The sequence below is a fragment of the Asterias amurensis genome, chromosome 4 (genome assembly GCF_032118995.1).
Source record: "Asterias amurensis chromosome 4, ASM3211899v1".
Taxonomy (NCBI): Eukaryota; Metazoa; Echinodermata; class Asteroidea; order Forcipulatida; family Asteriidae; genus Asterias; species Asterias amurensis.
The window spans coordinates 19666439-19692206 of record NC_092651.1 but is presented as its reverse complement, the minus strand read 5'-3'; the positions used below and the strand labels follow the sequence as shown (position 1 = coordinate 19692206).

At 38.0% G+C, this 25768-nt stretch overlaps 3 protein-coding genes across 6 annotated transcripts; 2 read left to right on the top strand and 1 right to left on the bottom strand.

Annotated features, from left to right (window-relative positions):
- Positions 1 to 1805: 1805 nt before the first annotated feature.
- Positions 1806 to 25061, bottom strand: LOC139936171 (nicotinamidase-like). 3 transcript variants are annotated; one of them, XM_071930933.1, is made up of 8 exons: positions 24972 to 25061; positions 5815 to 5941; positions 5572 to 5631; positions 4623 to 4747; positions 3597 to 3711; positions 3032 to 3160; positions 2488 to 2799; positions 1806 to 2111 (listed from the first exon to the last, which is right to left on the bottom strand). In XM_071930933.1, the coding sequence occupies exons 2-8, from the start codon at positions 5839 to 5841 to the stop codon at positions 2016 to 2018; spliced, it is 864 nt and encodes a 287-aa protein (XP_071787034.1). In that variant the 5' UTR covers positions 5842 to 5941; positions 24972 to 25061; the 3' UTR covers positions 1806 to 2015. The 3 variants fall into 3 exon arrangements, with proteins under 3 accessions (XP_071787034.1, XP_071787032.1, XP_071787033.1); XM_071930931.1 differs by lacking the exon at positions 24972 to 25061 and adding an exon at positions 7162 to 7432; XM_071930932.1 differs by lacking the exons at positions 5572 to 5631; positions 24972 to 25061 and adding an exon at positions 7162 to 7435.
- On the top strand, positions 8070 to 8786 carry LOC139936448 (uncharacterized). The gene has a single exon (XM_071931265.1). It carries the CDS (start codon positions 8070 to 8072, stop codon positions 8784 to 8786), a length of 717 nt encoding a protein of 238 aa, XP_071787366.1.
- LOC139936366 (uncharacterized) lies at positions 10412 to 23109 on the top strand. 2 transcript variants are annotated; one of them, XM_071931176.1, is made up of 9 exons: positions 10412 to 10578; positions 11682 to 11771; positions 12546 to 12670; positions 13476 to 13678; positions 15421 to 15483; positions 16119 to 16196; positions 17415 to 17594; positions 18107 to 18370; positions 19042 to 23109. In XM_071931176.1, exons 2-9 carry the CDS (start codon positions 11748 to 11750, stop codon positions 19470 to 19472), a joined length of 1368 nt encoding a protein of 455 aa, XP_071787277.1. In that variant the 5' UTR covers positions 10412 to 10578; positions 11682 to 11747; the 3' UTR covers positions 19473 to 23109. The 2 variants fall into 2 exon arrangements, with proteins under 2 accessions (XP_071787277.1, XP_071787278.1); XM_071931177.1 differs by lacking the exon at positions 10412 to 10578 and adding an exon at positions 10677 to 10747.
- Positions 25062 to 25768: the final 707 nt, after the last annotated feature.

Here is a 25768-nt window from a genome sequence, read left to right as displayed (position 1 = left end):
AATCTTTGTAGGAATATACACCTAAAACTGTAGACATTTACAATACAAAAAAACAAAATCTTGATTTTTTTCGTTTTGAGATATCGCCAAATGTCTCCGCCGCTGTCTACTCAGTATCTTGGACAACCTGAGAAATGGAATTCTCAGATTAAAGGAACACGTTGCTTTGGATCGGTCGAGTTGGTCTTTGAAAAGCGTTTGTAACCGTTTGTTGTAAAATGCATATGATTGGAAAGATATTTTAAAAGTAGAATATAATGATCCACACAAGTATCACTCGAAATTGCGTGGTTTTCCTTTTACCTCGTCGACAAACACGCTCGGCCATTTGGGAGTCAAACTTTTTACTCCCATAAATGGCCGACCGCGTTAGTTCGCAAAGTAAAAGGAACACCACGCAATTCGAGGCAAATGTGTGTGGATCATTGTATTCTTACTACTTTTAAAACATCTTTCTAATCATATGCATTTTATAACAAACGGTTACAAACGCTTTTCAAAGACTAACTCGACCGATCCAAGGCAACGTGTTCCTTTAAAGTCACCTGGAAATAGAATTCTTTTTCTTTCAAACATAAGAGTATATGCTTACGAACAATAAAACAATTTTTTTAGTAATTGTTTGTCACGATTTATATGTTTAAAAAATATATAAAGTTGTTTTGGGGCTGACTCCGCCTACCCCTTTTGTGACGTCAATCGAGGCAGACTTTGCCTGCAATGCGTATAGTAAATACACGTGCAAAGTACATGTATGTCCAAGTCGTGAGTTGGTACATTTCAAAAAGTGTTTTTCTGCATTCAGCAGCAATACACCTGGTCAGCATTGCCGGAAAAAAACAAAAAACAATTTTTTTTTAAACGTACAAACTCACGACTTGGTCCGTACATGTACTTTGCAATTGTGTTTACTCTACGCATTACAGGCAAAGTCTGCCTCGATTGACGTCACGAACAGCGCCCTCTCGGGTCGGGGTATACTCTTAAATTAGTAAATAACATAATAACTGATTTTTTAAAACCTTAGTTATTTGTTTATTCACATTCCACTCATCAAAACACATATATTATTGACAAAAGCTTTATTTTGAAAAAATACCACTTCCAGGTGACTTTAAGATGATCTTGAATTTCTCTCTACAATCCATACTCCTTGGAAGGGAAATGTTTCTCAATGTGGATATATAATCAAAAGCTGCAGTTCTATAAATAGCCATTATAGTACTTTTGAGTAGGTGGCCTAACTCCTTTTGAACCGGAACTAAAAGCAAAATACTTCGATGTAAAATGTTTCTCAAAATGCTTTAAATATAATTTTTAAATGACTGCATAAAAACGATTTAGTTTTTAATCTCCATATCGTTTTAATGCAAACTAATAGGACGGATCTCCCACCATGACTATACATACACATGGTGGCGCGTGCCACACTTTCTTCTTTAAAATTGTTGTTCTTTTCTATATTAGCAGTTAGATAGGTAAAAAGGGTAATTATCCAAACGTTTTATAGTGTACCACTTTTCAATCATTGTTTCGGATATAATTTCAAAATCATTTTATTTTACAATAGGAGCCTGGAAACTGTAGACGTTATGAACATAATATGTGGACATACTGATGTTTAAACTAAAAAGGCTTTGTGGAGAACATTCATTATTATTAAAGCCCTTTTAATATCGATTCAGCTCGGGTCCCGGTCGGCCACAGACTCCTGTGTGGCAGGAGATCCCACGGAGATTCCCCCGGAGATTCCCCTCCCCCCCCCCCCCACCCAATATGGGGAAACTGTGTACAAACTTCTTCTGATAGCGCTCTCTTTTGAATCCTCCTCATATCCTAAGCCCATGTTAACCCATCGGAGAACCGAATCTCCGGCGGACAGAATTCCATGGTACTCCGGCTTACAGGCTCGGGGAGGGGGGGGGGGCACCCTCGATTTGCAAATACGAGTTTTATGGATAGTCGATGTTCCTCGTGGTCCTGTGGCGTTTCTTATTCACGATGGTTTATATTAGTTAAAGAGGACCAGTACCGAGCTTGGCCGCTACGTTAAGTGCCGCCACTAGCCCCCATCGAGGAGGTCTTGTCTGCATTGATACCATAGCTGGAACCTGTGGGAGAGGACATTAAAATGTCAGTTTCATCAAATTAATAAATACACAAAATAATGACGGAACAATGGAGATGCAGAAACGAGCACTCCCTGTCGACATCTCTGCAAGGACGCTCTTCTTACATACCGTCTTTTTATCAACTATAGTGCCGATTTGAAAATGTTGCAACTCTAACAGAACGGAAATTACGAGAAATAAATAAATATCGTTACTTTTGCGCAATCCAGCCTTTGTAGCCTTAAGCCGCGTTCGCATTGGACTTTTGGGTCTTGTAACTTTCCTCGGGCCTGCGGCGGTAAGTTAACCTTTTTAAGTGCAATGAAAACACGGCTTTAGCCGCCAATTTGGAAACGTTCAGTTTTTCTACACTAACCTCTGACGCTTTGCCAACCAAACACCCAGCATTGAGCAATCCCTGTTCCATAGCTCTTGTCTTCTCATGGCACACGCAACGCGTGGCGTCCTCGACTACCATAGTCCGGTACCCGAGACTTTGGGCATCCATCGCCGTGCTGCCTGCGCAGAGATCGTAAGCTAGACCACAGACGTAAACGTCAGTGATCGCTCTCTGCCTTAATTCGGCAACCAGTTCCTTATTGACTTGTTTTGTGTTATCCATAAGGACAGAGTAGCTTTCAATCTCGGGGTCCGTTCCCTTTGGAGCTATGATGTGGTTGTCGACAATCTGAAATGACAGTTTTTGAAAAAAAAATGAAAATACCTTGCAAACTATCCCGCTCCCGATCGTCAGGAGATTTCGGTAATGGCTATGGCGCTAAACGACAACGTTGAAAGATGATCTTTTAGTGTTATGGCAACCGATTGTATTCTTGTACATATGTATATTTTTTTTTTTTGCTAATTTTTACTTATTTATTTTTTTTTTGTATTCTTTTTACAAGAAATAAACTCCTTACTTTTAGATCTGGATGAAACTCCGCTCCGTAAGTGCCCTCTATGCAATGCACGGGCCACAAAGTCTGATCGACTAACGGCATTCTGTCAAACACGACGGTGTCCAACATGCGGGCGTCTTCAGCTTTTACCTTCGAATTGAAGAGACAGTTTTGAATAAATACGGGCAGACGCAATATTACAAAATAAATAAATACACACAATAAATTAAAAGAAAACTGATGTTGGAAAAATTACCCATCTAAAATGTTGTGATAAGCACATGCACACCCAACTTGCATGGTGCCGACATTGTCTTGTCGGTGCGGCCTGTCCGCTTCCAGGAGGACGATGGTATTCATCAATCCGTGTTGGTACGTCCATAACGAAGGACCGCAAGTCCATCATGCAAATGAACAATAATTAACAGGTGAGGTTTTCAGAAGCACCATGGCAGCTTCTACCGCAAACCCCAACTGATTATACTCAAACCACGCAAAGTTTCAAATCATTTTCCTCGTTATAAATTCAGGTATGTGCATAATATTATCATTACGTCATTTCAGCCGTCATTGCTATTGGTCATACCTTGCTGGATGGGTGGAGTCTCCTGAGATGCAGATTATCATAGAAGGACATGTGATTTGGAGGGTGGAGATCTTTCGTGTATACCACCACGTCAAACTGAACAAAATCCAGCAGCCTATGTTATTAAAATAATAACACTGAGATTATTATTAAATACAAGGTATCCAAAAGGGGGAACTAAAGGTACGGGTAACCTACCAGAAATCCATTGTGTTCTGCAATGTGCGTATGCTTATTAGAACTAAAGGGAAATTTACCTGGTAAGTCTGCTGCCACCTAGCGTTCCAAAGTATCCCATTGTTGCCTCTCTGGCCATTATGTCATGACTGTATAACGATGTCTCTCCACAGTTTTTTGGTAGTTTTGCCTAACAATATTGTTTATGTAAATACCTCGTCAGTTCAGTTTTAGCTAAGCTGCAAACATACTCGAAATCTCCATTGAACAAAATCAGGGTTCAATGTGCGAGACCCATTCCCAGTCAGTATGGTCCATTTTTCTTGCTAAAAATACCCAAGATCCTAATCGGGTTCAGTCTTCTTAAAGCTAAAAATTCGTGTCATTTTGATCCTCAGACGAGTCACGCAGTACCCAAAGTTGACCTGAACTCTATGTAAACCAGATCAAAGGTCAACTCTAACCGGGGTTATAATAGTTTATTAACTGGTTAATGATCGGTATAACTCATTGATATCTATTCAGACAACTCTATACGCCACTCGTAATATTTATGTACATGTATGAGGTAGGTCACAATGCTAACTCAAAACGAGGCGATGGGCGCAGCCACTGCAAGTGACGGGGGACGTGCGCCCATAGCCTCATTTTGGGTACGAATTATGACGTCATGCATAAGTATTAAGAGAGGCGTATGGAGACGTCCAGATCAAAGGTCAATTCTAACTAGGGTTGTTATAGTTTAACTGGTTAATGATCAGTACATCTCATTGATCTCTAGTATAGAGATCAGACAACTCATGGAAACCAGAAGGTCAATTCTAACTGGGGTTATAATAGTTTATTAACTGGTTAATGACCGGTACAACGTCGGCTCCCTCTTGACTGGCTGGGCAGTTCCGAAGTGCAAGTGTACCATCAATGAAGTCATTTTGGACGTCTACAACAATCAATGCGGCCTTCGGGGTCAAAATCTGAAAGGAAAATACAATCCCACAATGATAATCTTCTGTACAAAATTGTATTATGAAGAATCGGCTGGATTGACCGTCATTTTCCGTCGGGAATTCCTCGAAGGCTCTCATACACATTGAAATGTGTAAACACCTGCATTCATTGCACCTCTTCTGTTTGTTAAAGGCAGTGGATACTATTTGTAATTACTCAAAATATTTATCATCATAAAATCTTTCTTAAATACAAGTAATGGTGAGAGATAGATGGTATAAAACATTGTGAGAAACAGCTCCCTCTGAAGTGACGTAGTTTTCAAGAAAGAAGTAATTTTCCACGAATTTGATTTCGAGACCTCAAGTTTAGAATTTGAGGTCTCGAAATCAAGCATCAGAAAGCACACAACTTCGTGTGACAAGGCTGTTTTTTCTTTCATTATTATCTCGCAAATTCGACGACCGATTGAGCTCAAATTTCCACAGGTTTGTTTATGCATATGTTGAGATACACCAACTGTGAAGAATAGTCTTTGACAATTACCAATAGTGTCCACTGTCTTTAACAGCTCTTATTGGTTCCACAAGCTCACACCAATTGTGTTGCATAGTTCTTTGACACTTTAAACAAAAATGCTGAGAAATATTTTGAAGTGAATACGAATTTCTCCTGAAGACGAGCAGAGTATACTGCTCGAAACGTCAAGACCAAACCGGCTCTTCTCAGAGCCGACATTCACACAAAAGAGTTTGACACATGGTTGTACCCGCATATGTACGTCTATTTATTTATAGTTTCTTCGTATTTTAAAGTAACAAACACTATTTGTAATGACAATACAATGTACCTGATTAAACCAGAACCTCCAGCAATGGTCGAATCCTTCCCGGGTGATATGCCCATTAAACTGAAGTACAAATTAATAATAATATGCTTTAAAAGGACAAAATGCAAGATTAACGCCAGTAATAATAATTGGGATGTAGCGAGTCTTTTTATTTGTGCTGAAATGTCAATACCTACTTTTACTCATACTATTTCGTTCAATTTATTATAAAAGCCTTTTAAGACCAACACAAACAAAACTTACCTCTTTCCCGCCCAAAACTTTCATCATAGCCAATGATTCCGACTTAGACACCACGTGACCAGTCCCATCGATCGTGAAGAGATCGCAACAGAGGCTGTGAAATTCATCCTCGTTGAGGGAGCCATCCCTGGATTGAATTTTAATAAATGGAAGAAAATTATAATCCAAGGAATTTTGAGTTAAAAAAATCATAGAGGCGGAGATGTTTTCACTTGCGTATCTTGAGAGAAAGTTTGATTTTTTTGTTTTGAAAGTTTGATATCCGGTCACTTTATTAGGTCATTATGGGAAGGGTAAACTCTGCATTGGGATGGCAAAGCATTTTAACATTGTCATTCTGCCAACAATATTATAAACAGTAATTCCATGTTTTTGTCCTGAGCCCTTTTGATTGCATACGATCTCAGACAGGGACAACTATGAGTACGTTGTGTGCCTGGAAGGCTCAAGTCTGTGAAGGAAAAAAAATCGCGCGAAGACACGCGAGACTTGACCAGAGAGTCAGCATTAATTATAGACCTTTATCACGCTGTCACCATCTTGATCATGTTCCCTGTTTCCATAACAGTAATGAATGCTAACATTCATTGCGCAAACATGGCACCAGACTTTTATTTCGTCCAGCCTCAGTTTGGTTACAATGAGTTGGAATGGAGTAAATTCAAGATGGCCACCCACACCGTGATAAAGGTTCGAAGATAATGCAATGCCGACCATACCAAGGCACGGCAAGAGGAGATAGCAAACTCAAGTGGTGGTTCATTTTTAAAATATCAATAATATTACAATGATATTGTCCTTTGGACTTTGAGTGTACGTAACATTGACAAAAGCCCGCAATGCACACATAGGTGGGCCTTAGTGTGTGTTGTTTGTTGCAATCAAGATGAACAGCAGTTGGTTGTTTAAAAGCTGCAAACTCAAAAAAGTTTCATCTTGTTGTGGGGGAAATTGCAAAGGGCTTGGCGCTTTTGGCAATGAAAAAAGCCGGTTTTTACGTTATATATATAGTGAGTATGGCTGGAAACAAATATTGTAACGGTATATAAAATGTAATGATTCCCATAAACATTCATTGCAATTGTGTATTTTTTTAATAATAATTATTTCATGACACAAGATGTAAACGCCTTTTTTTTAGAAAAAATGTGTTTGACTCTACAAAATGGATGTTCGTGATATCACACCCTTCATTTGAACTTCCTCAACCTTGTTTCTATAAAACAGAGATGTTTTTGGACTTGCGAGGAAGTTGTTTGCCCCTCTGTCAATATTAATGGTACCCCGCTATATAATAATCATGGGTTTGCAACCGAGTGTTGTCAAACGCAATAATTAATACTTTACCTGTCCCCGTCGAAATGGTTGAAACACGCTTCTTTCAGTTCTGTATTTTGAGGGCTGTACCCTGCTACTGAACCAAAGCCTTTCCACGGTGCCATGTATGTTATTGGAGTCCAACAACTTGACGGAGTTTGCACCAAGATCAGCCCCTTTTAAAGTGGGTTTTAAGTTTCTGTCCCGTGCAAAGAGTACCGACACAATGGAGCAAGTTGGCTTTAATAGGGTTTAATGCGTAACGCAGTAAACCGATTTAACACCAGGAAATATGCATAATTATAGTCAGGTTGCACAGTCGGGGCTATAAGCGATTGGGATTGTCAGGTGGTAACCATAGTCTATCATAGACCCACTGCACGTTAATGACGATTTTGTGGTTTGTAAACATTGGCTTACCAACCGGTCGGGACGGGGGTAAAAGGTTAGAACACTAACCAGCAGGTAATTTTGTATTATCTCCGAATCCGGTATGGAGATTTTTTTTTTTTGCGAAATAAATTTAACATTTATTATGTTCCGTTTGGTAAGTGAGCAGGATACCAGTTACATGTGACTTGGTATTTTGGCTGGCAATCTTAATTTGGTAAGCATAAGTACTTGGTGATGTTGTTGTTGTTAGTTGCTGTTGTTGTGGTTGTTGTTGTTGTTGTTGTTGTGGTTGTTGTTGTTGTTGTTGTTGTTGTTGTTGTTGTTCTCAGCTGCTTTTTGTGCCCAAACGTAACGATCCGATTCGAAAATAAACGGCGTAGTTTCGAAAAGTGATTTATTTTATTAACACTAATGTTGTTCTCTCTTTGGCCAAACACGTACTTGTCACACCTAGTACTCTCTGGGCCTTTTGTGTTTTGTCTGGGGGTTTCTGGGACCCTCGACTCAACATCAACGCCATTGGTCGATGGAGCGAATCTAATGGCATGAAAATCAACATTGTCAAGTCAAAGGTCATGCACATGACACGCTCCAAAAAAACACTGACTCTACCTTACTACACACTGCATGGTTCAGAGCTTGCAGTCACATCAACCTACAAATATCTTGGAGCGATCATCAACAACACCCTCACCTGGACCGACCACGTTGATGCTGTTGTCAAAAAAGCAAACAAAACTCTTGGTTTTATATGGCATGTCGCAGGGGGATCATCCACAGAGGCACTACTATCACTTTACCGTTCCTTAGTTCTTCCAGTGCTAGAATATGGTCTGCCTGCCTGGTCCCCTTACACAGCAACTATGTCGTCCCAATTGGAAAGAGTGCAAAGGAGAGCTACCAGGATGTGTCTCAAGCAACAAAGAGGTGTCATGTCATATGATAATAGACTCAAATCACTGAACCTGCTAAGCTTAGATGCCCGGAGAAACAGACTAACTGTTCTATTTACCATGAAATGTTTATTTGGACAAGTCAAATGCTCCGCAGTTACTTCCCTCACCCAAATCAATACCCGTCACTTGGACACTCTGACCTTCAACCATCACTTTGCCAGAACTCATTGCCTGAAGAATTCTCTAATTCATTCTTTCCCTCGTATCTGGAGTAGCTTGCCAACCGCCGTTAAGAACTCGGTCATTCTTGACTCTTGGAGGGGTTTTAACAACCAACTGTCTAGTTATTTCAATAATGATGTTTAATGCTAATGGATTGTATTTGATTTGATCTGTTTTGACTTGATTTGATCTGTATTGATTTTTTTCCCAACTTAATGGTTATTTATTTATCTATTTTTGAAATTATCTTTTGTTTGTTTGATTGATTAATTTATTATTTTTTATTTTTTATTTATTTATCTGTTTGTTCATTTCGCTACTTATTAATTAATTTATTTATTCATTCGTTCGTTCGTTCTTTTGTTTATTATTCATCATTTATTTGTTTATTTATTTATTTATTTAATTATTCCTTTATTTATTTATTTATTGATTTACTCAATTACTTTTTCATTTATTTATTTATTTATTTATTTATTTACTTATTTCTTTCTTTCTTTAACTAATTCTTTCTTTCTCTCCCCCTCTCCCTCCCTCCCTCCTTCCTCCCTTCCTTTATTTCTTTCTTTATCTACCTATCTATCTATCTATTCATTCATTCATGTATTAATGTAAGATTTATTATTTATCTATTCTGTTTTTCTTTTTAAATAACTTGTTTAAATAGCTTCAATTGGTGTCGAGTTTGTTAGCACCTCTTAATCTATCAAATATCTATCTAGTGCTTCACATTTTTTAATAGTTTTACTCAAAGTATCTATTTATATTTGTTTATTTATAGTATCTAAGTGTTTATCATAGTGATTTTTGTATTTATACTCTATTCGAGGATTGGATAAGCAGGCTTTTGAGTCATAGTGTAGTAGTACGCTTTTGTTTATCCTGGCCGTCTTAGAATGGATTGTTGTCCCTTCCTCTTCCTTCCTCCACATCCCGTACCTGTCCTGTACCCTTTTGTTTAATCCCGCTCCTCTAGTTACCCTGTATTTAAGTTACCTTTTTTGATGTCTTATTATCCTTGTTTTACTTGTATGTATTTGTTTTTGACACTGGCCGAATAAATAATAATAATAATAATAATAATAATAATAATAATAATAATAATAATAATAATAATAATAATAATAATAATAATAATAATAATAATAATAATAATAATAATAATAATAATAATAATAATAATAATAATAATAATAATAATAATAATAATAATAATAATAATAATAATAATAATAATAATAATAATAATAATAATAATAATAATAATGATAATGATAATGATAATGATAATGATAATGATAATAATAATAATAATAATAATAATAATAATAATAATAATAATAATAATAATAATAATAATAATAATAATAATAATAATAATAATAATAATAATAATAATAATAATAATAATAATAATAATAATAATAATAATAATAATAATAATAATAATAATAATAATAATAATAATAATAATAATAATAATAATAATAATAATGTTGGGCGCAGATTTATACCAACATTTCGAAAAATGGTGTGAGTGCAGTGCCCCAGTAACTGTGTCTTAATGTTACGGTGTCCCCGTAAAATTCCCTAACTTATCAATACAAGAAGACCAAGTGTCACAGCGGACAAGACTGAGTTTCGTCCTCGATTGACACCCCCTTCTTCGAGGGGCGTAAAAAAAAACCATACAAAACAGGTGGCCAGTCTATAATTATAGGGGTTATCCGAAAATCAACAACAGAGGGCGGTTTACTCGGCTGTCGCAACAACAAGGAAACGGTCGTGGGAATTTCCCTTGAGCGTAAAACGTTGATTTTTCCGTAATTCCTGACTCAAAAAGTGTGGTTATTTTTCTTTTCCTTTTACATATCTCATCATGTGAACTGTTCTGGCCTTTCCTGATGTCCGCTGGCCCTTCATGGTCTCATATGTGGTAAGAAGAAAAAACACTGAAGTGAATATCATCTAGCCCACCTTGTGACCTTGCTCCGCTTTTCATGCTTTTATAAAACATCGGTCTCATCAGTGATGAGATGACATCACTGTAGTGGCGACAGTGATGAGACCGATAGTAAAAGCGGAGCCATTAACAGCTCAACAAGGTGGGCTAAATATCATCATAGTTTATCATTCCATTTCCATTTATGATTTAGGATGATTAGAGATAGACTTGGACTTTTTTAACGATCATTCACAATCACAGGACACAGTCGTCATTGCCTCACCGCATGCATGCACGCTTTATTCTTGGGCTAAAACTAAACCCAGCCAGTGTTCTGCCTCCACACCATGGTATCAGTAAGGTATCAGCATGGAGGTAGTAAATCAACTGGCCAGGGGTCGCTTTTCTTCAAGTTCAAGTTCTATATTAGACCCAGTAATTGGGGCGCTGTATTCCTTTTTCGAAATGTTGACATTTTCTGTCAGGTACGACCGATAATGTCAAAATTTAAAAAAATGAGTACAGTGCCCCAGTTACTGGGCAGCTGGGTCTAGTTCTATATGTAGTTGTGCACATGGCAATGTATGTTGAAATCTGCTGCCATACGATATCACATGTCAATTCCTTTTTATAAAAAAAAAGAGATTATCACCCCATAGAATGGGGCCTTCTTAAATCTTATTTTCGTAGTTTTCAGAAACCTTTTTGTTGACATTGTACGGTGTGTGTGTGGAGGTTGAGGAAGTTGACACTTTCATAATTGGGTTGGATATAAACAAATGCAGAACAGGAAATGGATGTCCAGTGTTCACTTTCTTTACCAGGACCCAGTTTCTTCGACCATCAAATACTGCTTTCGTGTGGAGACGATAGCAGAACGAACTGTATAGTTCTAGGAGTATCTGAGTTGAGTCAACCAACTATGCACAAGAAGTTAAAACTAAGCATTATGAAATCTGCATTGTTTAGCCTAACATACATGCCATGTTTATGTTTTAGGCTCATCCCAAAAAAATTATACTTTCGTTTTTTTTGTTTTTGTTGTCTTGACCTTATTTTAAAACCTGGTATTTGTTTGCCTTTTATTTTTGCAGCTTTCATTGTGTATTGCGCTCTCTTCCAAGTTCTAGTCATCAATCCAAGTGAAGCAGTTTGAAATCATGGATTTGCAGCTGCACACAAAGGTAATAATGTATTTTGCTACGAGATTTAGACATTGGAAAATGTAAATCACTGCATGTTTTCTAAGTTTTATGTAAATCTGTGAAAGGGAAGGTATTCGGTTGGTAATCACTCTAAACAATGACAAGAAAACTTACTTGAATAGAAAAACAGAAGCTTTCGATAGTAGGCCTGTTATGCAAGTTGAGAAACATTTCACTTCAAAGTAATAGGCCCTATATTTATGTAGAAAGATATTATGAGGTTTTATGCCGCCAAATTTTAATCTGAGAAACATTGCTGTCAACCACTTTTCTCAGCTTGTTATTTTTTATCCAATTACTGATTATTCACAAAAAACAGCTCTAGATTTATTTTAGATATATCTAAAAAAATTTACACCTTTTCAAACTGAACTTAGGGGGAGGGGGTTTGGGTTTATTGTGTTTAAAAAAATGTGTTTGATTCAGAATTTGATGGGACAGACATTGTAAAAGTATGCGTTCCTGGAAGAGAAGGTCCATGTTGAACAGCCTCGATGTTTTTCCACTAAGCACCCAACATATAGTGTTACATGTAGCCAGAGAGGGTGTCTTTTGGACACCTTTTTTTAAATGTGGACACCCTGTTTCATCCGTTTTCTCTTTGTAAATGAAATGTAAGTGATCAGTTTTAAACTAATTTGGACACCATGAGTTGAAATTGCCAGCAAATTTTGACGCCCTTTAACCAAACCCTGGCTTAAGCCTTGGCACCCAATCATGAGTAAGTGTGGAATTTCTGTTTTACTTTCACAGCTAATCGTGGTCCAAGGCTTCATATTGATAATGTTGGCTTCAGTGACTGAACAAAGAATACCAACTATAGTTGAAAGGGACCCCGAAGAGTGGAAATGTGATCCGCCGTGTGACAACAATTCAGGGTAAGTTCTGAATCTACTCTGGAGGAATGGAATCAATAGATCCACCAAGAAAATTACCATAAAGACATGTATTTGTGTGAAATCACAGTTAGCCTTTTACTTGTGCAATTTATAATCATAGATGTATGTTTGCTTGAGAGAGAATTTGCCGATCATCGGCTGTTTAAGTTCCCTTGCGGGGGAGTTTGCCGAGTTTCCTTTATGGGAAGATTATCTATACAAACACATATTTTAAACAGTTTTTGTATGCTTATTTTTTTTAACACAATGTAAATTTAAACAGTGTAAAACATTCATCTAAAAAAAGTGCATTGTTGATTAGTGTCGTGGCCGAGCGGTTAAGAGCACCGAATTCAAACTCTGATGTTTCTGATCAGCAGAGTGTGGGTTCGAATCCCCAGCTGTAAAACGCATGTCCTTAAGCAAGACAATTAACCATTGCTTCGTCCTTCGGATGGGACGCAAAGACGTTGGTCCCATGTGTTGTGTAAAAGAACCCATAGACTTATCGAAAAAGAGAAGGGGTTCGCCCTGGTGTTCCTGGCTGGATTGGCAGCATATTGCGCCACAGCATCTTGTAAACCATAACATGGTGCTAAGGATTAGGTCTCATAATTCAAACTTCGCCCCACTCCTTGCAGTCAAAATACCTGCCACTTTGTATCTTTTGGCAAAAGGCGCGTTATAAATACGGTTATTATTATTATTATTATTATTATTATTATCATTATTTTTATTATTATTATTAGTAGTATTATAGTGTATTTCTTTACACTTGTATTTTGTTTTTTCTTTGTCTCACCAGAAAATTTTGTCTACATGGTGATTGCATTCACTGTGCATTTTGCCCAGAAGATCCATTTGATCTTGACCAACATGGACACCTCAACATTTACAAACCATGCATTCAAAATGGGTTCTGCCCTAAAGTCTGCAGCTCGTACCTGAATTTAGGAAGTTATCCTCTAGCTAACGAAACATTTTGTGAAGAGATCAATGCGCCAAAAGGTATGCGTTTCATGGATATTGAAGGTGAAGTAAATGTAAAACACCGTCAATTTACTTGCGTAAAAGTACTGATAAGATGACCATCCGCTCTTCCAATGGTGAATCACAGCGATGGTCAAAACGTGCACGAATGTAGCGCACGTACTCCAAAGATTAAGAGTCAAACCGCACGAATTGCAACTTAGAATTGTTACGCTTTTCCACAGAAAAAGGTGCTGGAATCCCTCACAATACTTGGAGCGAAGATATGTAGTATACAGTGTTAGCAATGGCCAAATAGGGTTTTCCTGAATACCCTTTGAATGAAACTTAACTGAAGTTATAAAACCGAAGGTGGAGCAATAAAATGATGCATGTTCATCTGTTGACTTCATAAAACAAGATGGCGTTGCCCATGCAAAAAGCTGAAGCACATGGAAAAAGTCAACTGCTGTTGCATGTAGCAAATATATACAATGTACATGTTTTCTGTACCAAAATAAACGGCTGTTGCCTGACAAATACAAATAGCAATATAAGTCACTACATTAGCCCCCCTCCTAGATCGATGATGGTATCAGAGGTCGATGATGCTAAACAAAGAATATAAGGTGAAGTTCAGCCAAAATCTAAAAACTGGACATAGCGTGACGGCCAGTAAACATGTCTCCCAGAGCGAGTTGTGCGGGGCTGTGGTCGTTCATCCACTGTTGGTAGTGTTGCTGTAGGTTCAGGTGGTTGTAATGGTGTAGGTCGCGGAGGTGGGGCAATAAAATGATGCATGTTTATCTGTTGACTTCATAAAACAAGATGGCGTTGCCCATGCAAAAAGCTGAAGCACATGGAAAAAGTCAACTGCTGTTGCATGTAGCAAATATATACAATGTATATGTTTTCTGTACCAAAATAAACGGTTGTTGCCTGACAAATACAAATAGCAATATAAGTCACTACAAAGGGAATAAAATCTTTGGATTATTAAGAACAACAAACACCACCCTTTTTTAAGTTAAAGGGTTTCGATACCTTTTATAGGTCCAGGTTTTTGGCCATGACATGGATCCCCACTTACTGTAGAAGTTTCAGCTTCAATAGCCGTCAAGTTATTGAGAGAAAAAAAGTGAAAATCACAGAGCAAAGTTCACATCAGGAGAGTCAAGTAAATCTATTGTAAATGCTTAAAATAATTTTTGTTCTCACTGGGCCGACAGCATTTCTGTAATCTTTCTCGGCTCCCTGGGTAGTGGCACTTTGAATACTTTCTCAAACACAATATCAACCTCTACCCTCGCAATTGTAGTAAAAAAAAGCATCTTGCTGAAGGACACACGTGTCTTGACCAGGATTAGAAACCCACTGCCTAATGACTCAACAACTAGAACTTGAAACTGACGTTCTAAACCACTCTGCCATGATCAGGCCTGATACTTCACAAAGGCACTGAGGCGATTGCCTCCATGCCCCCGGTCATTGCCTGGCCCTTGAAATGCTCCAGCGGAAGTTTACAATTTCCTTATAGGGTGCCCTTTAACCAAGGAGAAAATGCCTTGGTGTCCTTGCCCTTTCAAAAACGAAGCAAACAGGCTTGCATGACAACCCTACAATAAATATTCTTAGCTGAGTATCATTTGGCCAGTAATGTAGTAAACTACCCCAAGCCATGTGTCCATTTAACTTGCACACATTTGAACCATAGTGCAATATTTGTAGTGGGGCTTGATGTTGATTTAAATGTAATATTTTGGATCTGTTATATTTCACAGTAACAACACCTCAACCCACGGCAGAGGAAGTTGTTATAACTACCACTGCAAAATCTACCACCGGTAAGTGATACTCTTCAATGGCTTTGCAAATTTGTTGAAATAGCCTTTTAAACTCGGGAGGGGTGTAGGCAAGAATAATTCTTGAGATATGGAATTTTATGTTTTTATATCATGATGAACAATGATACATGAATGAATGAATGAATGAATGAATGAATGAATGAATGAATGAATAAGATTCAAAGGTATCCAACCAGTAGAGGAAACAGAGAGAGAGTACAAAGTGTATGGGATTGGAAGGGTGCTAACATACTGAAAGAGAAGTTTGCAAACATTTTGAAGAACTGAAATAGGATTTGCAAACATTCAGAAGAACTGAAATAGGATTTGCAAACATTCAGAAGAACTGAAATAGGATTTGCAAACATTCTGAAGAACTGAAATAGGATTTGCTAACATTCAGAAGAACTGAAATAGGATTTGCAAACATTCATAAGAACTGAAATAGGATTTGCAAACATTCTGAAAAACTGAAATAGGATTTTCAAAAACTTAGAAAAACTGAAACTGGATTTTCAAAATCTTAGAAAAACTTAGAGGATGTGCAGAATATCTTTCCCAACCAAGAATGTGCCAAGAGGGAGTACAACAAGTCTCATGAATGTGAACTATTTTCTTTATTTATTTTTTGTCAGGTGTGACATCAACGAAACCTGAAGCAGGAGATACCATCGCGAAGAATCCAGTAGACATTAAAAACATTGACAAAAATGGTAATGAAAATTTTTTTTACTACTTTAACAGCAAAGGTTTTGGCCGGTAAGGGTAACTCGCAAAACTCCGCTTTGGAGCTTCAATCACTGGCTGCTCCCTGCTGGGCGTTTGGGTAGCCCGGTAGCCAGGGCTGTTTGGCCCGTCGGGGTCACTCGCAAAACTCTGTGGTGTAGCTTCCATCACTAGCTGCCCCCTGCTGGGCAATTGTGTAGCCTTGTAGCCAGGGCTGTTTGGCCCGTCGGGGTCACTCGCAAAACTCTGTGGTGTAGCTTCCATCACTAGCTGCCCCCTGCTGGGCAATTGGGTAGCCTTGTAGCCAGGGCTGTTTGGCCGGTCGGGGGCACTCGCAAAACTCTGTGGTGTAGCTTCCATCACTAGCTGCCCCCTGCTGGGCGATTGGGTAGCCTTGTAGCCAGGGCTGTTTGGCCGGTCGGGGGCACTCGCAAAACTCTGTGGTGTAGCTTCCATCACTAGCTGCCCCCTGCTGGGCGATTGGGTTGTCCGGTAGCCAGGGATGCCTCTCCTAGTAAGCTCGATGAATGTAAGAGTTGTTTTGTGTCAATTAAAAGCTCTCTTCATCAGACGCTCAGAAAACACAAATAATACATTGTAACAATCCTTGTCTCCTTGAAAAATGTACGAACCAGAAAAGCCAAGTCTACGCTACATTTACTACATGTGTGTCACCTTGTCTTAAGAGGTTTTCAGATTTTACGGTGAAAATCTTTTTAAAAACTTGCAATAATCTAGTTTTAGTGAGTTTTTATTTTATACATCTGTAACGTACTGCCAGGGTCCTTGTTTGCTCTGTAGCCAAACGCAGACAGAAAAACAAACAAACTCAAATTCCATTCGATATGAAACACACTGATTTATTTAACATTTGGTCTGTCTGCACAACTTAATCACACAATACATTGCAAGAAAGGGCGCCAAAACAACGCATCCGGTCAGCACACAATTATTATTTTGTTATACATTGTTATACATTATCAATAATTCGTCCAATCACGAAACAGTTCACCAAGATTTCAAGCCGTGGGAGCGTTGTCCTCAAAGATCCGGCAGGGCCACTCCAACGCACCGGCACGGCGCACAGTTTCAGTTCTTTACACATCTATATATTTTGTATTAGTTTTTTGCCAATGATCATACCACTCCCTTAACAAAACTGGAGATCTTTAATTTGGTTTGCTCACATTATCTTTATCTATCAGATTCTACAATGGCTACCTTCCTTGTTCTCGCCATTGTTTCTTTTGTATTGGTTATTGGTGTATTGGGATGTTTCTTAAAACCATGGAAATGCAAGCAATTTAAGAAGAAACCTCGCTCCTCGGGATGCTCCCCCACAGACACAGAGGATACTACTGATACTGATCAACTCGTATCTAGCTGTAAGTGTTTCAGACCTTTAAATTCATCTTTGAGAGTACATTGCCATCCGCCGCCATTTCTAATCTGCAATGGATATTTCCACTGACAAATCCCTAAGTCTATCCAGGCAAAAATTCTACCGTGGTTTGCTGAAATCTCGGATGCTCAGACTTACAATTTTTACCTCCATGGACTTCATAATAATAATAATAAAAAGATATTTATAAAGCGCCAAATTGCCAAATAAGACCTCAAAGCGCTAGATAAAAAGGTAAAAAACAATTTCCAAAATACAACATTACAATGCCTCCCATGAAGCCGAATTCGGTGACAAACAATTGTGGCAGCCTGTCTTTTCATGTAAGCCAAATGTGCAAATTACAGTACAAAGTTCTGGGAACAGGATTTTACGAGGCTTTGCGTTGGTTCTGCAATGAACCGACGATGTGTTTATCATCGTTTGAATCAGGAGGGTTATAGAGGTACATGTACCTGACACAATTAACCAAAGTATGTTTGTCTTTTCTAATAGATGAACCATTGGAGATTCAGTTAAGTGAGCAAAACAGAACAGCCACTGTGAAAGGTTTGCATAGGCTCAACTGCAATGCTCTGCAACTGTGTGCATGTCTTCACAACCCGGACCGTCCTAACCGAAACTGGATGCTCACTCAAGGAGTGGATGAGATTCAATTACCAGGCTTGATGATTCCACACCAGGTCTATACAGTGAAGGCTGGTAGAGTTACTGGAGAGGAGTTTGAATGCATTGCAAAGGGAGATTTCAACACTCAAGGTAAGGCATTATAGACAAAGAACAAGATTTGTGATTTTCAATCGCTCGTAAAATCAGTAGCAAATTGTGCCACAGCGTTACATGGTGCTATCAGAATTAGGTCTCATAATTTCAAACACAGTCCCTTATCTGTCAGGAAATACTGTATGTTACAGCACCAGGAGCGTCACTGGGTGACGGACATGTGCGCTATATAAGAAGCCACAATTATTATTATTATTAAAAAGTTTCATTGTGAGAGCTCAACAATAATAATAAATTCCATGGCTTGTCATGGCCTAGCGACTTAGAGCACCGGATTCAGCAGAGTGTGGGTTCAAGTCCTGTTCATGACACTAACAGTTGGGGATGTACTGCTCTACCAGCCAGGCTTCTGATGGGCGATTCCCAAGCCTACATCCATATTGACTGTACTCCTGTTTCAGCCCCTGGAGTAGGTGGCAACGGCCCATGGAAAAATAGTTGATTTGTAGCCCAAACCTTAAAGTGGCCTTCAGGCCATGTATGTCTGGTGACTTGCATTAAAAAAGGTGTATAAAAAAGCAACATTACTTAGGCAAATAAATTTGACTTCTGATTCCACATTTATAATTTTAGGTTTGCATGTAGAGCCTAACAAATAAACCAATAGTTAATTATTTCTCAAATGTTTTTCTTTTCTTTTCTCCTAGATTTCTCCAATGTTACCCTGTATGAGGAGTGTTCAACCACAGTTGGTGACATTTTCACAAATGTTGCACTAAGAAGGTCCCTTCAAGCTGAGCTATATCATCAAGACATGATTGATCTTATTGTTGCTGTATTTGAATTGCACGGAGATAGTTATTTAGACTTCGTCTATAATAAAGATCTTGAAAGACTCTACAGTGAAACACTGATAACACATGACGTTGTGGAAAGTAGTGTACATCTCCTGCTGGAGAAGCTTGCCAAGCATAGTGAGGCCAAAGACTTTGTCAGGAAGATTGCAAAGGCACAGAGAGACTCTGAGACACAGAGAGACTCTGGCTGGTACTGTAAGAAGTGTCTACAAATCCTGCATAGAATGTGCTTTAGGAATCCTGACGAAACATTTGTTGTTAACATTCCTCCCGAGTGTTGACAATTTGAAACCATCAAAATATTCATCACACTTTGCCTGTAGCTTTGTACGTAAGACAAACTATTAAGGTTAACCAATGAATGAAATTGAATAGGCTGCACAAAATAAATGCTTTAATTAACACCCTAACCTATGCTTCAACTTCAATGCATGCTTACAATGAATTTTGGAAGATCTTAAAATATAAATACGTCTAATAAAATTCTCTCCTAACCTCTCCTGTTAAAATGTAAGGCTTGAAGAAACCAAAAAAACATTACATAAACCTCTCGCTCTTACTCACAGCTGAATAATTCTCAAACTTTGCTGCTGGCCACAAATATAAACAAAATTCCCCTTGTTGGTAATTTTTTAATGTTTTAGTTAGTTTTGGTTTTCAATCATCTCAAAAAATGCTTTCAAAAAAAGATGTAATACACAAATTGTCCACCAAAAAGGCTTTTGCTTGGAGATATTTGCCTTCAGAAAGTATTTTCATAGAGTCCAAGACCATAATAATCTTTGCTATTTGGGTTTGGAAGTGTGAGTATTGCACACTTAATAGGCCCTACTCAATACACAAAAACTTTTACTCAACCTTGCACGGTCTATTAATCAGAAATTAGCAAGAATTTACAGAAAATTAAACATAGGGCAAACATTGAGTACTTTGAGTAGTAAAGGGGCAGACTTTTCCTTGACGAAGGACACTGCACGAGGAAATGTTTACTTTGTACTTGAACATTCCAAGAGGCATCAAGGCAATAACCAGGGACATGGAAGCTATTTGCTTGTGGTGCCTCCGTGAGGTATCAGGCCTGATTTTGTGTGCAGTGTAGATGGAATATACACAAATGCAGAATTTGAATGTGCTATGACCTAATTTTTCTGCGTGACTGAGGGGCCTTGATACTCGCATACGTGTAGTTTGGTATTTAAAGCATGTCATAGCCGAGCCCTGGCAGCTTCACACTTCCGTAGTATACTACAGTGACAGAGAAAGAGTCCTATATAGGGCTAGTTATAGCCGAGCTATCTAGTGCACTTGATTCAAGTTCGGTTTGTTAAGTCATCCGGGTATGGGTTCAAACCCTGGTCATGACGTTTGTGTCCTTTAAAAGCGTTGTAAGGAGTTGATCTACTAATGACTTAATTGACAGCATATTAATTTGTTAAAAGTTATTCTACCATTAATCATGCCTTAAGTTATTGCGTTTGTTTGTGTATGATTCAATCAATTAAAGAGACTATGGTGTAAACATATCAATAATTATTTCTTTTTATATTTGGGAGTTAGTACGCTGTTCTAGACACCAGAGCTAGAGGCAGAGAATAATAGTTCGTCTCAAATGAGTTTTAAAAAACATGCTTAATCATTTAAAAAATACACAGTACAACCACTATTTTTATGTGCAACAAACATGTAATCTTGGAGGTGGTAGGCAGGTATAGAGTTTCAATTTTGCTTTGTTTTGAAGTAATTTTTGCTGTTCAGTAGTGTAACGAATAATATTTGCAATTGGAGCCAAATTTGATTTATTAACATGTCTGTGAAACAGAAACATGTTTACAATTAAATTTTTAAGATTCTAAGGTTATGGCAATTATAACTAGAAATTAAATTGCACTGTTTTCAGGAGTTGGAAACGAGTAAATTCATGTACAAATGTATATAGCTTTAAAATTTTAATTTGCTTTTATTGATTGTTATTTATTGTTTAGTTTTTTTCATAGTCAGCTGTACTCATTGACTGTGCCAAGGGCTTGGAATTCACACTGGACCGCAGGCTGCAGAAGGCCAGCGCCAGGCCAGTAAACTCACAACTGGAAAAGCCAGTCAGTGTTTTTTTTAGGTTTTTTTTTAGGTTTTTTTTTACGGATTTGGGTACATTTTGTAACACAAAACACAATGTACACAGATTTACTTAAAACTTACACCATTTGAAGATGATGATTGTAGAAAGCGAGCATTAAAATATTAGTTGCTGAGGTGCTGCAGTTTTTGAGAAATTAGTAAAACAATGTCATGAAAATACGTTTTTACATGCTTAAATAATTTTTGGTCTCATGATTACGGAGACGAACATTATTTTCATGACATTGTTTTACTCATTTCTCAAAAACAACAGCACCTCAGCAAGTAATATTTTCAGGGTAGCTTTCTACTATAATTATTTTCAAACTGTGTAAGTTTAGTGTAAATCTGTGGACATTGTTTTTTTTTCCTACAAAAAGTACCTAGACACTTTAAAACTGAAATTAAAACAAACCTTCTCTTAGTATCTAAATTTCAAGCCCTTCTATATACGCCTAGGTTACAAGTGTTTATGTAATGTTTATATTATTAATTTTAATTTTATATTATATTATTGTTACCTGTTCATTTTTCAAAGAACATTTTTTTTGAATACTGAAATTTGTTTGTTCCCCCCTGCTGTAAAAACCGCTTAGCAGTAATATAAAATGTATAGCCAGGAACATTTTCATAGAGTTGTTGAACACAAACTAAATATTGCATTACACAGACAGGTTACCAGGTCAACAACACCATGTTATCAGTGTGTTGTTCTAGCCTGGGCCTCTACAAACTTTGCTAAGGAGATCTGAATGTTAACCCTTGCTAGCCCAATTTGTTCTAGGATTAAGAAAGATTGGGGTTTTAATGACACTCTAGTGGAGAAGGGTTTAGAATGGGCATAGTGGGTTTCTCTGTGGGTGGATTTGAAAGGAATCAGGGTCCAATTTCATAGAGCTGCTAAGCAAAAGAATTTGCTAAGCATGAAATTTCTTCCTTGATTAAAACAGGATTACCAACCAAATTTCCATTTTTTGCATAATGCTTGTTACTGGTATTCAGCTGTTGTTTGCAAATCCTGAAAATCACGTGAAAATTTTGTAATCCTGTTTTTATCAAGGCAAAAGTTTCATGCCGAGCAAATTGTTGTGCTTAGCAGCGCTATGAAATTGGGCCTAGGCCACTATTAAGGGAAAGCTCCATTAAAGAAAGAGAGGCTAGAATAAAACATCATTTGCATCCGACAGCTAACACCTGTTATCTCTATGTAATTCCTCTTCTAAACAGTGTACTCAATATTGGATCTAGAAAGCACAATTCAGTAGGGCTGCTGACTGAAGAATGTTTCAGCAACAGTCAGTTTACAGAGCAATATTTTGTTTTCTCGAATATAAGGCATAATGATAACCCAGTTACCCAGTTACCCAGATATGACATGCATGCATAATTTTGGCTAAGAATGTGATTTGTGAATCACCAGTTCATTGCAGTGATGTCGCTCATCATTTGCTGACAAAAAGGGTCTGAAAATAGTCGGATCACAATTTCAGTGGGTAGGGATTTGTCAACTCCATTTATGTGATACTACCTCTAGGGTTAACGACCTCAATGGTCTTCTTGGATCTCAAGAACTATAGAAGTTATCAAAATAATTACTTTACATCAAAAGAATATACACCTTTTTTTTACAATGTAGATACATAGTTTTTGTTTTTATTTAGACAAAAGTCTGAAGTTTGTCATCCCTGAAGTTAAATATTTAAAGCAATCTTATATTTGCTTCTGTTACATCTCAGTATCACATCACACAAGTTTCATGTCATATTTTGTTTTGGGGTTCATAAGATATTTAAATAAATGCATTTTTCGGGATGTTTACATTGGTGCACATTGTGTTCACTTTGTTTTAAAATTCTATCTTGTTCCTTTTTACATGTAGCTTTACCAGTACAGAGGAAACCTAGGCCCAATTTTATAGAGCTGCTAAGCACAAACATTTGCTTAGCATGAAATGTCTTCCTTGATAAAAACAGGGATTGCCAACCGAATTGCCATTTGTTGCATTTACTGGTATTCAGCTGTTTGCTTATCCCGAAAATCACGTGGAAATTTGATTGATAATCCTGATTTAATCAAGGAAAAAAATGTTATGCTTAGCGCATTTTTGTGCTTAGCAGCTCTATGAAATTGGGCCCCTTTGGTTATAATTTCTACATTTTTATATATTTATTATTGTAACACAAATTTAACAAAATCATTGGTAATCACTGGTCATTTTGGTGATTCCCATGCCAGTGACAGGCCTTGAAGCCAGGGGGTCACGGCCTCTGTTGCCCCTGGTCGTGGCATTGGTGCCACTTCAAAAACTCCCTCTATAGCCTTTCCAACGGAAGTACCTCACAAATATGACACTACAGCCCTGCTGTGTGATGAATTATTTGATGGGATGTGCAAGTATCATCTTGAACCAGATAGCCATTGAACCAAATTGAAAAAGAAAAGGTTCCTAAACAATGCCTTAAGGGTAGTGGACACTATTGGTAATTACTCAAAATAATTATCATCATAAAACCTTTCTTGATTACGAGTAATGGGGAGAGGTTGATAGTAAAAAACATTTTGAGAAACAGCTCCCTCTGAAGTGACGTAGTTTTTGAGAAATAACTAAGTTTCCATGAATTTGATTTCGAGACCTCAGATTTAGAATTTGAGGTCTCGAAATCTGAAAGAACACAACTTCGGATGACGAGGGTGTTTTTCTTTCTGTATTATCTCGCAACTTCGACGACCGATTGAGCTCAAATTTTCACAGGTTTGTTATTGTATGTATATGTTGAGATACACCAAGTGACAAGACTGGTGTTTGACAATTACCAATAGTGTCTATTGTCTTTAATATGGGCTTTGGATATGGGCTGTCTTTACTGTCTTTAATATGGGCTAAAAAAGGTCGCCGGATGCGGAAAATTTCACTTGTTGCATTACTTGTTTTTCTCTACGAGTTATATATTTGAGCAGCGAGTTATTTTCATTTTAAAGCGGAGAGTCCAAAAGGGCCCTCTGTTGCTATATTCGTATTGTACCATTTTCGCAGTGCCACAACAATTTTGACCCTCTGGTGTCAATTGTATACAAAATATAAATAATAAAAATTCAATGAATAGCAGCCTATAGAGCCGGTGTCGCATGCAATTATGTCCTCTATGCAATACTATCCGGAGGACATTATTGCATATGCAATAATGTTGGCCGGACGGTTTTGCATATGCAATCGTGTCCGCCCGGACGCTGCTGCATAATGCAATTGTGTCCGCCCGGACTCATTTGCATATGCAGTTGTGCCCGCCCCCGTGCAAAACCGTCGTTGCAGTAAATTAAACGCCCTTGGTCGGCGGAACATGTTCGCCATTTTTTTTACAAGCTATACATGTAAGTGCATGTCATGAATGACGTGGGAAATGTTCGGCTGTTGGGTATTCGCTGCAATCTTAAAAATACGTGAATATTCATGCTGCATATACGTAGGTTCAGTGCACGCGTGCATGCATGTGCAGTCATGTACATGTCCCATACGGTTCTTGCATAGCCCCGGACACGATTACATATATGCAAAAGTGTCCAGAGCGGACAGTATTGCATGGCGGACATAATTGCATCTGACACCGGCCCGGTGAGTTACTGGTTCTTGGCCAGCCATTTATTATGATTTATTTATGTTCACTCACCAACCGTTTTGTTGCGGATTGCCCGGCGGAGTCTTTTCCCATTCCACAATTTTGCACAGATACTGCTAGTCGGGTCTGACTTGAAGTTCTGTGCACCAGTTCAACTCAGTCATGACCTTCTGGTCATTTTCACAGCAGGGCATGTTCCTTTCTGATGTGTCTGTATACACTCCAGGTTCCAGAATGGTCTATTCAACAACTTCATTTGTCTATTAAATTCACCGTCTCCCAGCTGCCAATTGCTGAGTATTTTCCAGTTGTAAATAGTGGGTTTGTTCCGGTAAACATACCCTTCCGAATGTTACTTTCGTCAATTGTAGCATTCAAGATTCTCCACCACTTTTAATTCTGCCTTTTGAGCCTCATTTGAAAAGAGCGCTTGTTGATCTTTAGTTGGCGGGGACCACATGGTGAATGGCCTTCGGATAACTCTTGATGGCGCTATAACTCTTGATGGCGCTATAACTACTTTACAACTAGGCCGTGTCCGAAACGACGACTTCGGCTACAGCTACGTCTAGATCAGCGCGTCTACCAGTGTTGAAGAATAGGCAGACGCGCGCGATCTAGCCGTAGCTGTAGCCGAAGTCGCCATTTCGGACACGGCCCTACTTTGATGAATTTATACAACTGGGCCCAATTTCATATAGCTGTTTAGAAAAAGTTAGTGCTTGAAAAATTTTTTTGCTAAGCAAAATTTGAGTGAGACACCAATCACAACAATGTGAACTTGGCCGGTTACATGTTTGTGTTAAGCATTACTTTTCTGTGCTAATTACAGTCTTGATGAAATACAA